General features: G+C 41.2%; 2 protein-coding genes across 5 annotated transcripts in view; one reads left to right on the forward strand and one right to left on the reverse strand.

Annotated features, from left to right (window-relative positions):
- Window positions 1–1,868, forward strand: part of IMMP1L (inner mitochondrial membrane peptidase subunit 1) — a 32,242-nt gene extending 30,374 nt beyond the window's left edge. For both annotated transcript variants that reach the window (XM_059848363.1, XM_059848362.1), the window contains exon 6: window positions 1,785–1,868. In XM_059848363.1, the coding sequence (XP_059704346.1) occupies window positions 1,785–1,853 (69 nt within the window). In that variant the 3' untranslated portion in view covers window positions 1,854–1,868. The remainder of the gene's footprint in view (window positions 1–1,784) is intronic.
- The window catches only part of DNAJC24 (DnaJ heat shock protein family (Hsp40) member C24), a 32,728-nt gene continuing 18,642 nt past the window's right edge, over window positions 1,487–15,572 (reverse strand). For 2 of the 3 annotated variants that reach the window (XM_059848364.1, XM_059848365.1), the window contains exons 3-5: window positions 10,476–10,704; window positions 3,766–3,834; window positions 1,487–2,944 (exon numbers count right to left, since the gene is read on the reverse strand). In XM_059848364.1, the coding sequence (XP_059704347.1) occupies window positions 2,820–2,944; window positions 3,766–3,834; window positions 10,476–10,704 (423 nt within the window). In that variant the 3' untranslated portion in view covers window positions 1,487–2,819. The remainder of the gene's footprint in view (window positions 2,945–3,765; window positions 3,835–10,475; window positions 10,705–15,572) is intronic. The other variant, XM_059848366.1, reaches the window with a different exon arrangement.

Here is a 15,572-nt window from a genome sequence, read left to right on the forward strand (position 1 = left end):
GAGTGAACAGACTAAAAAACTACCTACCTTCTCTAGGCCTTTACTGAGATCAGCTTAGATTTGTTATATGGGATATTTTTCTTTCCTTTTACTTCTGCTTGCCTTCAGGGCCAAACAAAGACTTGACACCCAGCCTGCAGCCAGCACAGGCCCTCTGGACAACTTTGCATTCTACAGCTTTGCTGCTAACCAAGATCACAGACACCCTTCTGTTGTTGGCTTGTATTTGTGTTTTTGTGAGGAACTTAAAATAGCTCACCGGCTGACGAGCACAGAGACAAGACATCACCTCTGTGGTTCTGTGTCAGCAGCTGTTCCTCCTGCTCCTCCCCGACTGCACATGCCAGAACCCCAGGAATTGTCTGAGATCTTGCACAAGAGCCTTTTCCTGATGCACACTTGAGGTCCTGAGCATGATTCTCCTTCTGCCTTCCTGATGGGGCACAGTGCTGCCAGGGGTTGCCAGGAACCTGCAGAGGGCACAGCCCCAGCCAGGAGAGAGCTGCTGCTGCTGCCTCCTGCCAGGCCTGTCCTGAGCTGCCTCAGCCTCTCCTGGCACAGCCTTTGGTGCTGGGGACAGATCACAGGGCTAGAAATAACTGAGCCTTTGCCTGTGCTTCCTCTTTTAAACGAGACAATTACTCTTTCACTCCACACAGAGAGCAGCAAAGGCTCCTTCTGTGCTCTGGCTGCTCCATGAACTCAGGATTGTTCTTAGGTTGCTGTTCTTATACCTTATATCAAATTCTAAGGAAAAATAAGTGAGATAATCAAAATACTGACAGATGCTTTGGGAACAAGGTAGCAGCAACCCACCTTTCACTGTCTAGGCTGCTTCATCTTGGGCAGGGGCTGTGAAATTTTTATGGGCTTAGAGCCACAGAGGGCAATGATTGTTCATCCTCATCTTTCCCTTCTTCCTGCTGAGCCCCTTGTGCCATCTTTGGAAGAGACACAGACATTCAAGGGAGACAAAGGACAATGAGCAAATGAATGTCCTTGCTTTCCTATTGCCTATTTTTTTTTGCATCCAAGACCATCCTACATGTAATTAATGACTGTGTAGAGTAAAGTACTCCTGGGATCATTCAGTACATGAACAGCTCTACGGGTAATTTCTGGAGAGAAGGTTTGCTTATTGGCCAGCATCACTCTCTGACACCTGTACTTGGTGATGAGTTGTGCTCTCTTGGAAGTAACTGTCCCTTCTCAGAGGAGCTTCATCCAGAGCCTGGGTGGTGGAAGGCACTTCCACCCCTTCATTCCTGTTTAAGTTTGTTTAAGTTTACCTGTAGCCAACAGATCTTTTTTTCCAAGATTTGGTATTTCCAGTTCAAAGGCCCATCTTGAAAATACAAATAAAATAAAAATACACCTTACCACAGGGAGGTCCATGTATGTGGTACGTTTTTTCTCCTAGATGGATCAAAAAACACATACCTGGTCTTTACAGTCATGAAGAGCTTTACAAGCTAGAAAACACTGATTTTGGAAGATGCTCTTTAGGAACATATTTATTTCCAAGGGTGAAAAAAGCAGTGGAATTAATGAGGCTCTCCATAGCAAAGCATATCTCCTGTATAAATTGTGGAATTCACACAATGGAACGATTCCCTGTAATACACAGGATTTATTACTCCTAGTAAGAGAAGCACATCAGTGAGCAAAGTTCTTTACCAAAGAGAGAAAAAATTATAATGTTTATGGAACGATTCCAATAACAAATGAAAACACTGAACTTTGGATTGTGATGAAATCTCTTGTAACTGTTCTTTATTTTACAGATCTGGCCTCTGAATGACTTTGGATTTCTACGTGCAAGCCCCAATGGCCACAGATTTCTTGATGATTAAAAGACTTAAGTACTATTGACAGTTTTCCTAGTATTTTCTACTAAAATGAATGGAACTATTTTTGCTTAGAATAAACACAAATATTACTTGACAAAGATATCTCATTCTGAGATTACACCTAACTTCAGAGTGGGAATGATACACTTGTGTCATCAACAAAAATTATGTGCCTGCCATCAGCAGGTGGTGCCAGGGCTGGCACTGAACCCAGCACCAGTGGGGTTCCAGACCTGCTGGTCACCCCCAGGAGTGATGTGGGGTTTCCTCTGACTGCCCAGTGGGGTCAGAGCGCAGATTCCTCCTTAGCTTTCTTCTCAGGAATGATGACTCCATTTGTTCTGACATGGAGAGCCTCAGCCCAACACGTGCTCCTGCTCCAGGCTGCCCAGGTGATGCCACTGTCACGGGGCAGGCACAGCCACTGCTTCCAGCTGCCAGCCTCTGCCTCCTCCTCCTAGGCTCCAGCCCTTGAGAGGATTTCATGAACCTAAATATTTAGCTTACAAATATTTAGCTCCTGTTTCCCACTTCTGAACTTTGCTCTTCATTATCTTCAAAGCGTTCTCACATCTGTGCCTCCTGATTGAATTCTGTCATCTGAGCTGTTACAAGGATTTAACCTAAGAAGAAGGGCCCAAGAGCTGCTTCAGACTGAAACTGGAAGAAGCTACTCTGTTGTTTGCTGGGAAATAAACTTTTAGATCAGGAGATGCATTCCAGTTGTACAAACTCCTGTTCTGGGTTGGAGGTGTTGAGCAATGAGCTCTTCAGCTGCAGAAGGAGAATCCCAGCCTCATGTCTGCAGAGCTGTGTGAGCAAAGGGGCACTTGAATTTTTTAACCCTGAGTGAAGTTGTTCTTGTAGTGCCTCCCTTTTTTTTAACATACATTTCTTTAGCAGATTCTGTCACTTGTTTGTCCAGTCTTTGGAAAAGTTTGTAACACTCAGTCTGCTTCACTGAAAGAATCATTGCAGGATCTCGATAACAAGTGAACATGTGTCACAACAAACCACAGATACATCTTTGGTTTCACTCTTGGAGACACTGTAATTCCCACCACAGCGACAGGACAGAGTGTAGAGTTGTTCATCTGCCAAAAAAGAAAACAAAAACACCTTTAGTGCTGGAGAAGATCAAGAATTTATTTGGAGTTTTCTTCACAAAGCTGCTCTCAGTAACAAACCTCCCACTGCTAGGTTGTAAGTATCAGTATCTGTGCTACCATTTGTAGCTCAAAAAATAACCTCAAAATGTTTCAGTGATTGAGGTATTCTTACACTGAACAACCAGGGCCAGTGGAGTCTCTTAAAAAAAAACCCCAAAAACTCCAGTAATAACAAGGTGCACAATCTGATGATACTGAAAGAAAATGTAAGTGGTGTTAGTCATACAGATCAAGGATGCTTCCAAAACAGGCTGCTAACCCAGGAACCAAAACAGAAGAAAGGAAAGTAGGATTTTCCCCCTCACAACTTAAAAAAAAAAAAAGTTAAAAAATAAAAATAAATATCAGCCATTTTTTCCAAAAAGCAATTAAACAAGAAAAGCCACAGCAATAGACAGGAGGGAAGGAACAGTGGCAGATGAGAAAAGAAGCACAGGCATTCTACCATCACAGGAAGGGCAAGAAGATGCACAAGAGATATGGGAAAAATCTATGTACTCTCAATTATACAAGAGGAGAGCTGGGTGAAAAGTGGTACTGCAGGTGAGGATGGGGAGAAATGGAGATGGAATGGAAAGTTAAGTTCTAGTCCAGGTAATCTCAGAGAGCAAAACAGCTTTGTCCCAGGAAATACAGCAAAAACAGCACTTAAAGTAAGACAACAGTGGTGCAAGATGCAGAAGAAAAGAGAAAACATTAAGAGGGACAAAGAAAAGCATTAGGAATGAGCAGCAAGGCACTCATACCTTCATTCCAGGACATGTCCTCAAGATAAATCTGTTCATGAAGTGGCCATTCTTTTGTGAGGTTATCTTCTGTAAAGCAAACATGACAGATGTTCAGTCTTTTCTGAGAAATTATTGGGTTTATATACCTAGCAGTCTGGTCCCTACCAGTCCTGCCTAAACCACTGTGTCAGTTCAAAATGGAGTTCTCTAAAATTTTAGTTTTCCATAGATCTGCTATTGATCAGCTATAAGCTGGAACACGTTCTCTTGTAGCCAGGAGAAATAAATGGTGACAACAAAATACTGAATTAAGACCCTGAAACCAGCACTTGTGTGAAATTAGGGGCAAACTTCAGTTTTGATGTAGGTGCCTTTCAAAACCTGGCTGTGACTCCAGCTCCATGAGCTGAAATGGTGAAGGTGAAGCTGTACTTTTCACAGATTTGTGGGACCTCTCAAGGTCACCTATCAAAGCCTCGTGCACCCACAGGGCAGCTGGAACAAGCTGACCAGGATGGGCAGATTTTAAATATCTCCACAAATGGAGACATCTCAGTATCTCTCAGGCAACCCCATTCCTGGAGAAGGTAGAAGGAGAAGCCAAATAAAAACCTTCCAATAAGCACCAAGGGCATGTGGTGTGTGAGAACACCACTGAGATTCCTGCAAAGAAATAAATCCTGCAGAAGAAATAAGTCCTGCAAAAAACACTTGTAGGGGAAGACCAGTCCAGTGCTCTTTTATGAGAAAGAGTCTCTGAGCACAGAAAGAAAGTCACGTTCTGCCTGTACCTGAGAGATCTGTTGCCATTTGATCCCCCAGACTCTTCCAACATTGAGTACAGTATGAAATGAAAAGTGTGCAACATCTACAGGCAACAAAAATCTGAGTTAGAAAACTTCCAGAGCTTCTCATTTGGAATTAATGAAGCAGGATTGCTCTCAAAACTTTTATAGGATTGGTGGTGGAGGTCTGGGTCATGCCTCGCTGCTAGAAAGTACTAAAAGGGCAGATGAGCCACCTGAAGAGAACTGGTACAATGCAAATTCATGAGCTTACCATACTTCAAGTAAAGTAACTGTGAATCATAGAAGCACAGCATCATTTATGCTGGAAAACCTTTGAGATCATTGAGTCCAACCACGAAAGTAATGAAGAAGCAGCTGAGGAAAAGTCTGCTCTCCCTTCCATTCCAAACATGGTATAATACAAAGCCCAGGGAGCAGAATTCCAACAAAGCTTTTCTAATTCATCCCTGCAATTGTAATTTTGAAAATAAAAAAAATAAAAATAAAAGAAATCAATGGGCAAAAATAATCCTCCTCACAATTCCCAGGCTGAACAGAGATTGTAATTCATTGTTATTCTCCATCTGATGCTCAGATCCTGAAGAATCAGGCACAGCATGGCCAGCTGGGCAAGGGAGGGATTGTCCTGCTCTGTTCTGAGCTGGGGTGGCCTCACCTCGAGTGCTGGGGCAGTTTTGGGTGCCACACTATAAAAAAGAGATGAGGCCATTAGAGAACATCCCAAGGAGGCCATGAGGAAGGTGGAGTGTGAGGAGCTGCTGAGGGCACTGGGTCTGTTCAGCCTGGAGGAGACTGAGGTCAGACCTCATGGTGGTCTTCAACACCCTCACCAGGGGCACTGATCTCTGCTCTGTGGGACAGGGACAGCACTCAGGGAATGGTTGGAGCTGAGTCAGAGGAAGTTCAGGCACTGATCTCTGCTCTGTGAGACAGGGACAGCACTCAGGGAATGGCCTGGAGCTGAGTCAGGAAGGTTCAGGCTGGGTATCAGGAAAAGGTTCTTCCCCCAGAGGGTGGCTGGGCACTGGCACAGCTCCCCAGGGCAGTGCTTACAACACCAGCCTGACAGAGCTCTGGAAGGGTTTGGACAATGCTCTCTGGCACGTAATGGGATTCTTGGGGTGTCCTGTACACAGCCATCAGTGATCCCCCTAAGTCCCTTCCAACTCAGCATATGCTCTGACTGTGATTCTATGAAGTCTGAAATCTGGTTATCTCAAAAAACAAAAGTTTTCTATTGGTACCCTCGACTTCCCACATAATCCAGTACCAGCTGTTGTCAGGCAGCTTTGCACATTGCATTTATTTGCCTGGCTGGTTCAAGCAGGAGGAACATTTTCCAGAGATGAACAAAGCTTTTTTATTCTCTAGGTCTCCTACTAAAACCATTACCCAGCCTAATACACCTTGAGCCAGCAGAAAGAGAGGTAGCCACTTAAAGAGAAGCACAGCCCAGTCTGAGTTTGCAAGCAGAACATCCAACCCAATGGCTCTCAGATTCCTTGTGCCCTTCCTTATTTCCTCTGTATCACTGTTATTACAACCATGGCTCCTTGCTGGTGCTTTCTGAAGCAAACTGGTGTTCCATTCTCTCTCCCAGCCCCAAGGAGAGTGGGAATGTCCCACTGAGTGCTGAGTTCTGTGATGTCTGCCCAGCTATAAAACTCTGTGTTCAGAGCTGTCACTTCTGAAACCCACCGTGAACATCCAGGGGGAAATGTGAGGACCAGAACTTGTGAAACAAATTTTAATTCCCAGCAGCACAGCCTGCCTGGCTTTGCCATCTATTGGATTTGTCTGACAACAAGAGGTGAAAGGATTCTGCAGCTCCATTGTCTCAACTGCAGGATCTAAGAAAACACTGGCAGGCTCATCAGAGAGGTTTATGAGCCTGCAATTCAAAGAGATTAAAAGGAAAAATCTACTGAGATTCTTTCAGGCTACAGAACAACATTAAATAACTATTAGCAGCTTGGTTCAGTAAAGCTTTACTAGAGCCCTTGCTGGGTCATTCAGAAATTGTAAAAGAGAAAAGGTATTTAAGTTTCACTTGGAGATACAATAAATATTTCTTGAGCTATTTAAGGCTGAGTTTTAGGGAAAGGGTTGCAAGCAGTAAATGGAAATTCAACCCTTTTAACAGTTTATGGTTATAGTAAAAATAGTCATAATGCTTGAAAGATTTTTCTAGCTCTTTATTAGGCATACATACTTAGGATTGATTTTTGTTTTCAAACCAAACACATTTAAACTTCAAGATACATACTGTCAGTCAAAAGCTGCTCACAGTATCTACTCTGCATAAAAATCACCACAGTACTCACTGGATGTTTTCACAAGTTAATTTTTTTCAAATAGGCTTTTCAGCTTTAAAACAATTATATAAATTTGAGTCTTTTCAGACTCTTCTGACTTTTCTGAGTCTTTCCTTAGCTGCTGTCTCAATTTAAAACAATCTCACTTATCTTAATTTGAAATTTTAACAAAGTCACCTTAAGAATTTTCATAACAAAGAGATATAGAAATACCAAAACAATCCTGCTGCACTTGTTGCAGATGAGATTTAACTCCAGAGAGTTGAAAGGCTTGTGCTCCAGCTGAGGGGCTGCAGCCACAAATCCATGGCTGGAGAAGGAACATCCACTTCTGTCACACCCAGAGCACAACCTGGCACACTGCAGATCACTGCTGTTGGCACCAAGGCCTGCATTAATGACCAGGTGTTACAAAATGAGCTGCTTTAGACCAAGTACAACTTTTGGTGTTGTTTTTTGCCCAGAGCAGCTGGAGAATCTCCACCCTTGGAGACACTAAAGCCAGGCTAAGCAACTCTGAGGACTGGCTTTAGGTGGGAGAGTGATCTTCACAGGGTGGCCTGGGAAGGTTCTTCCAGTCTCTGTGCTTCTCTGATTCTGTTGAGAAGTTTTTCTTCTTTCCAGCTGTGTCACAAAAGCATGAACTTCTGGGGTTCAGGGGATTTCTAATGTGAAAAATGTGAAATGGGTTTTATCCACACTAAAAAGTTTTGGTAATTATCAGAGTCAAGCTTGATTTCAACTGCATATTTGTCTTTTTTAGGTGGGATATCAAACAAAGAATGGAAAAGTTTAAGAAGAAAATCTATTGACAAAAAACCCAAGTCCATTCTTCAGAGGTAAATTGTAATGCAGTTTTTTTTCCACCCCCAGATTTTTCACAGGGACTGTAAGCAAAAGATTCACCATGATAAAAAGGTATTCTTATATGGCAAAACAATGAATTGGAAAAAAATTCAGAAAACATACAAAAAGGCAGTTCTTACAGGATTTCCAGATCACTAAAAGTCAAAAAAGTATTTGAGTCTAACCCCTGAGTTTGTGGTTTGTCCCTTCCCTTTAATTCTATGGCCTGAAGGCACCAAAAAATGAGATTATTGAGAAACCTTCAGAGAAAAGCAGTATTAAGATATAAAAGCACATTCACTTGTTATTCTCAACAATTCAAACAAAAAGAAAATTAAAACCACAGAGCCCCACAGAATTTCATCTCCTTGGAACTTCACTGGCTACTGAATTTCTGAGCCAAGTAGTTCAGATTTAGTTGGTGTAACACAAGAAGGTACAAACAAACAAACAGTCTGTGAAATGGGGAAAAGAGTGCAGTGCAAAGGGCTTCCTGCTGATGGGCAGCCACACTCACACCCACACCCTTCAGATCCTGCTTCCTGGCCTTCCTCTGCACCTTACTGACTTGCTGTGTTCTCTCTCTCATCACCATTCCCCTTAGTTGTTGTCTCAATCCCTTTGTTTCTCTGAGCCTTTATGGCAGTGTCTACGAATTTGTCTGGAATCCTGGCTTCAGAAGCATCTTGACAGGCATTCAAAGAAGTAGAATTTATTTCCCCATCATTTTGCTGCCAGGGAGAATGCTGGAAAGAATGCAGCACTGCACATGTGTGTCAGGTGTGGCTGAAACACAGGGGGCCTGGGAATGTCACTCTCTGTCCCATCACCCAACACCTGCCTCAACAGAGGTACAGCCTGATTCCTTTATCTACCAAGTCTTTCATACACAATCTTCAGATGGCTTTTCAAAGAACTCATCTGGATGCAAAAGAATCTCAGAAAATATAGATCATCTTCAAATTACAGTCAAGACTAATTTATAGATTAAGGACATATTTATATGTCCTAAAATCCCAAGGAAAAACAAGATCCTGTTGTAGCTCTCTACTCCAGTGGATGAACCTGACCCCGGCAAAATGGAACTTCATAGTCTGAATTTAAGCTTTAGGTAAAACTCACCAGATACTGAAAAATTCCCAGCTTAATCTCTAGTATTTCCTTTTCCCTCTGCACATACAATTTGTGAAAAGAGAAGGCACAACCAATATTACAATGGTAAGAGTACAAAAGAGAGTGCTGGGCAGCAGAAATTCCTGTTCTGACATCACCTTCAGGCATTTAAAAAATAACTTTGAGATGAAAACATTACTATAAGTCTGATCTTAATACTGTTTACATTACAAATAGAACAAGATCCAATTTTTCCATAAAATACTTATTCCACAACTCTGTTTTCACCCCTCCCCCTCTCTTCCCAAAGCCACATCAAGTCTGAAATACAAGGTTATTGTGGTGGTTTTGTACGGGAGGCATTCACAGAAGTGATGAGCCACGAGAAGTGTCCTAGAAGTTTTGTTCTGATTCTAAGTACTCTTTCTTTTGATTACTGTCAATAAATTTTCCTTTATACCCTTGCAAAGTTTTAAGCCTACTTTACCTTTCTCCTAATCCTACATCAAGGAAATGAGTTAGTAAATACACTAGTGATTAACCAACACTAAACCCACCCCACTCATTAGTACATTAACAGAGAAATCTCAGATTAACAAACCAAACCCACTGCAGTTCTTTGAGCTGAGAATTCTCCCTGTGTATCTCCAGCACCCTCTTTACCCTGCAGTGATGCCACGGTGCCTTTGTGTCTCCGAGCTGTGGGGAGTTAAAAATCAGCACGAGGGCCAGGGGCTGATGGTGTGCCAGGGCACAAAGCAGGAATTCAATAACAAGCTGCACAGACAGTGGCCTTTTATCAGCACATTCCGCAGTGGTGGTGGCTCCACGTCAATGCTGGCCCCAGTGTGTCACTGCAGAGTGCCACCGAGTGTTTTCCCCACGGGCAAGCCACTATTATTGACTCCCCCCATTAACATGGAGGGTGGATATACATTTATTGAAGGTTCTAATGGAAGGCTGAGGGACTCCTATCCTGAGGCCAGAGCAGAAAGACAGCCTATCACTTCATGTAATGGTAGCCCATGTGTGACAGACCTGACCTACATTTCCCCCCTTTCTTTCTCACAACAGCCTGTCACTGTTTTAAGAAGCTATTTTCTGAGAGCTATAAAAAGGAATGCGTGCTAGAGCTGCCTAGTTAATATGTTATATTGAAATATTATTTACAAACCTGCTTTAGAGAGGCTACTTTGACTGTGGATGAATTATGAACGATACCTAACACCCACAACATGCCCTAATGGTTCTGGTTATAAATTCATACACAAAGAACACTAGGTGTAGATGGATTAACACTTACATCTAAAACACTGCAACAAAACAGAGCATAAAACTGAAAATTAATTAATGACGCTACCTTTCTAAAATAAAAAGGGCTAAGGTCTGCAATCAGTAAAAATTCCATAATAATTCAAACTATCAGGAAGAATGCCCCCTAACGTTTTGTTGGAAATCATTCTGTGTTTTCAGCAGCTGATGTATGTGTAGCTCAAGCTATAAATAATGGATCCAGGTCTGAAAGTAGGACAGGAGCGAAAGAAGCATTCTGTTCAGCATTTTAAAACACCATCTCACTACCACTCCCAGCCCCTGCTTAAGTAAAGAGCTGCTGCCACTCCAGCACTCCTTGGCAGGAACCTACCACGCTGCTGCAGGTCATACTCTTGTTTTGTCTCCTCGTTGCCCAGAATTTTCCACGCCTGGTGGATCTCGAGGAACCGCTGCGCGCGCTCCTCCGCCTGCGCCGCCGCCACGCCTGCCTCCTGCTTGTCGGGGTGGTACTGCCAACCAAAAACAGGGACAAAAAGGCTTGGGGGGCTGAAGGTGAGCAGGGTGGGAGAGGAGCCATCCATCATGCATCTGGTACCCAGCTGGGAGGACAGAGGAAAGGAGAAGGTCTGAGCTGAGGAGCCAAAGGAAGGGAGGTGACGATGCCGGGCACGAGGGGAACCTGCCAATTTAATTATCCCACTGGAAGGGCAGCAGAGCCACCAGTGGCACGAGTGTCACCATGTGCACTGATGGCATTTTCTGGATAATTTGCTGATGGAATCACTGGCCTTATGGACAATTTACCTAGAGAAACAGAAATAGGTACACACAGGGGACCACGACACAGGGACAAGAGGAGGTGCTGGGAGCTCTCGTGACACTCCGCAGAGCTAAACATATTTAAACACAAACATAAATACAGGTTTAAAATTTAAAAATAAAAATGAAAAAATATTTAAACATAAAGACAGATTTAAACACACTGGCCTTATGGACAATTTACCTAGAGAGTGACTAGCACAAACAGAAATAGGAGCACACAGGGGACCACGACACAGGGACAAGAGGAGGTGCTGGATAAAACATATTTAAACAGAAACACAGATTTAAAATTTAAAAATAAAAAAAATTAAACATAAAGACAGATTTAAACACAAGCACCAGTCACTGGCCTTATGGACAATTACCCAGAGAGTGACTAGCACAAACAGAAATAGGTACACACAGGGGACCACGACACAGGGACAAGAGGGGGTGCTGGAGGTGCTGGCAGCTCTCGTGACACTCCATAGAGCTTAACATATTTAAACACAAACATAAACACAGGTTTAAAATTAAAAAATAAAAATTTAAAAATATTTAAACATAAAGACAGATTTAAAGACAAGCACCAATGTTTAGTTAAAGCTATAGCAGATAACGTGAATGCTGCATTACATGTGCCTGGCTTTTTTTATGATTTAAATGGTAAATAAAATATACATGATCAAATATAATTTATACTACACGTAATTCTACTTTTGAAAATATGCCTGAACATCTTTCATTTCTTCCAGTTCAGTGAATCAATAGCCCATCCAAATACTTAAAATCATGGATCACTGGCTACAAAATTGTGTCATTTTAGTTAAGAAATGATTATTCAAGGACATCGTTATTCAAGAAATCCCACGTTAAACAGGCAATAATAATTAAAATGGTAACACGTTTTCTTTCTCATTTGTGCAGATTCTGACTTGAGTGGTCCCAATGCCTACCAAAAAGGAACCCTCAAAGCTCCATCTTCCTGTAGCTTTAATTCATCTCCAGTAATCTCTTTTTCTGCTATTTTAAATTGCTCAGTAGATGTGATAGAGCAACAGAAAACAGCATTTAAGTTGAGAAAGTTCCAATATAATCAATATAATATAATATGATGATAATATAATATGATGACAATATAATATGATGATAATATAATATAATATGATGATAATACAATATGATGATAATATGATGACAATATAATATAATAAGAGCTGATAGAATATATAATATAAATATATAATATACAATATGCAATCTATAATATATTTAATATATAATATAATCAATATAATATAAGTTCCAATATAATCAGGCCTACCAGCAGATAACTCTATCACAGACCAAGTTTTCCCTTATTCTGGAGCTTTAAGTGCCCTTTATACCAACATCAGCTGGGGCACTGAAATGTAAAGCAGATTTTAAGATGTGCAATACCTGCTCTATAAGTGATTAAGCAGATTTCTGATTATATGAGTCTCTCTGAGTTTGTAATTCATTTTGGAAAGGAAAGAATACTAGTAATGTGTGTAGTTGACAAAATCCCAAATGTAAAGGAGTCTGTTTGCTCACTGATGGATCTGACATTGGCACTGATGGGTCTTAACCACACAAATCCCCTGCACAACAACAGCAGAGATGGCTGAGCAAAATGCTTCCATCTCAGGTGTTTTCCACACACAGGTGGATGTCCCTCCAACCTCACATATGTACAAAATCCTGGTTTTGTTCCACTTGCTGCACTCAAGACTGAAGACTACCTTATAACTTGCTGAAAATACAGCTGAAGAACTCTTGTGATCCATAGAGATTCCTCCCTTTTCTATCTCTTCAACTGAAGATGCCAAAATTCTAATGGTGCAAACAAAACCAAAAAAATCTTGGTCAATGCATGAAGTCATTGTGTTCTATATAGATAACTGCTAGGTATTTGAATTGGCCACAAAGTCCAGACCTTCTCAGATCAGTTTCTTAGAAATACACAGAAACATTACTGCCTGCCTGCCCAAAGCAGACCCAAGCATACTGGCTTCTCTCCTGTCAACAATGTTGAGGAAACACTGCCACAAAACTGGTCACACTTTCCCTTTGCTGCACCAAAACCCTGCCTGACTGAGAAATGATTCTGAACTACACAGGAAGGAGACAGCCAAATACAGGAAGCCACACCACAAAAGTACTGTGGAAAAATAATAATTGATGCAGAAAATTAATTATTCTTCACATTTAACACATAGCCCTTAACTCCTTTCTTACAGATTTGGAAAATTTAGTTTCTGCAGCATGTGCAATTTTTATGTTAGAAAGACGACAACTTCATCAACTCCATTGTAGGGGACCTGCTCATTAAAATATGCAACTGTATCAATCTATTTCTCTCCATTTTGGTCTCCATGCCTTGTGAACATGTTTGCTCCTTCCTCTCTTGGCCTTTCTCACCTAATGCCTTTAGCAAACTACATCTGCACGAAGAAAAATCCTCAAACGTCAGCTCTTTTATTCTAATACTCGTCTTATTCTTTTCTTTTATTCCAGTGACCCCATTTCATCTGGATTTATGTACTTACTGTTATGCTCTTACTGACTGATTTTCCCACTCTCTAGCTTGCTAATCAAAATCCAGGAATTTGTCTGCAGCAAAAATCCACTCTTGATTCAACTGCCCTGCTCTTCCCTCTCCAAGAGAGCAAAGTGTCCTCTCTCCAGGTCTTTTAGACTCTGTTCAGCCACTCAGACACAGAAGAGACTTTACACAAGCACTGAAGTTCAGAGGGAGCACTCTGATGTCAACACTTCACAGAATTCACAGGGTTGGAAGAGACCTTCAAGATCATGGAGCCCAACCCATCCCCAACACCTCAACTAAACCCTGGCACCCAGGGCACATCCAGGCTTTGTTAAACACACCCAGGGATGGGGACTCCACCACCTCCCTGGGCAGCCATTCCAGAACTTTCTCACCTTTTCTGTAAAAAGCTTTTCCCTTCAGACACAAATCATACTCTTTTCTGGGACCCCCCCTCACTTCCCAGATTCTTGTGGCTGACCCTGCTCCCTCTCCAGAGGAGCTGCCTGCAGAAGCAGAGCTGGGGCTTTGGTTTTGTATGGCAGGAGGTGAAATGGATGGATTTTGGTGATCTCTTCCCTATTCATTGTCATGGTTTTGCATGGGAGACATTTTCATCTGTGGAATGCAGTGAGAAGTATGATTTCCATCCAACTATGAATTATTAAAAAAAAAAAAATTCACAACCTACACTACAACACCTTCTGGAATGTGTGAAAAGATTATTTATATTAAATAATAAGCACTGAAGAAAGACACACATTGACAGCACCCAGTGAGGATCAGCTGAATCCAGCTCAGTGGGAGCTTTACAGGCCTGAGTTTGACACTGGATTTGTAATCTCCTCACAAACTGTGGAAAACACAACTTAATGTGACCACTTAATGTGGTCAAACTTTTACTCACAGCTGCTTTTCCACACACCAGATTGAAAAAACTGCTTATTTAGAAAAGGTTTAAAAAGTGCTATCCCTTCTCATTTAGTAATTAATTAATACATTACTGTGGCTATTTTGCCTTGTGTGTAAAGGGTATTCACTCCAAAAACAAAAGATGCAGCACATCCCTAATTCTGTACATCAAACCAGGAGCCTTCATTTTCTAGGAAAGCTACTACTGCTTCCAAATTTTAAATCACTTTTTGTAAGTAAAAAATAAATAAATCTGCTACAGTGTATTTTCACAGATAACTATAAAAAGCTCCTCCCTGCTGAAATGACATAACTTTAAAGTAAGCCACTTAAAATGTAAACTTGTTTTTTTCTGTCTGAGGAAACTGAAAAGAAATCAGTCCTAATTTTTTTTCCAGGATCAAACTAAGGAGTACTCTCTACCTTCTACAGCTTTGTCTTTCCTACTGTCCAATATTTTCTGCAAAGTTGTCAAGCTTTTGCAGAAATCTTCAGCAGAATATAAAAAGCAATATAAAAAGGATGAATCAAATGCATCTGCAATAAATTCTTGACCTTCTCTTCTGAGAGGATTATTTAAAATTTTTATTATACACCATATAGATTTTTTTTCCCCCCATAGGATAAGGTTCTAAATTCAAAAGTAGTGACAGGCATAGAACTATGATGAAACCACCAGAGCTCAAAAATTCAAGTTAAATTATTCTGGACTTACTATTATGAGTCATAAAGTAACCATTAAGTAGTGAGGAAAACCAACACTTACAGCACAGTAAATTTCTAAACAACCTGATTTATTAAAGATTTTTAACTCTGAAATCATCTACAGCCTCATGGAATCACCTTGCTAAACTGAGCTGACAAGTTTAGACAAGTCTTGAATTCCTGCTTTATTTCCATAGGGGATGTGTGCCTATATTTGAAGAAGGGATATATTTAAAGCTGGAGATGTGCCCTGAGTAAATCAAGTAGGAGGATTTTACCAGAGGATTACTTAGATGCACCAAGTATTTCCACCTTTGAAAGAACTACATCTAATGACTAAACCTGACCTTTAAGCAAGAGCAAATGATGGAATATTAACATCTCAAATTAACTCAGCAGCTCAGCATCCTTAACCCTATCTCCATGTTAGGCATAGAGTTTTTTTACAGCTAGACATTATTTTATCCATGGAATGCAATG

This window comes from Haemorhous mexicanus, chromosome 6 (assembly GCF_027477595.1).
Source record: "Haemorhous mexicanus isolate bHaeMex1 chromosome 6, bHaeMex1.pri, whole genome shotgun sequence".
NCBI lineage: Eukaryota > Metazoa > Chordata > Aves > Passeriformes > Fringillidae > Haemorhous > Haemorhous mexicanus.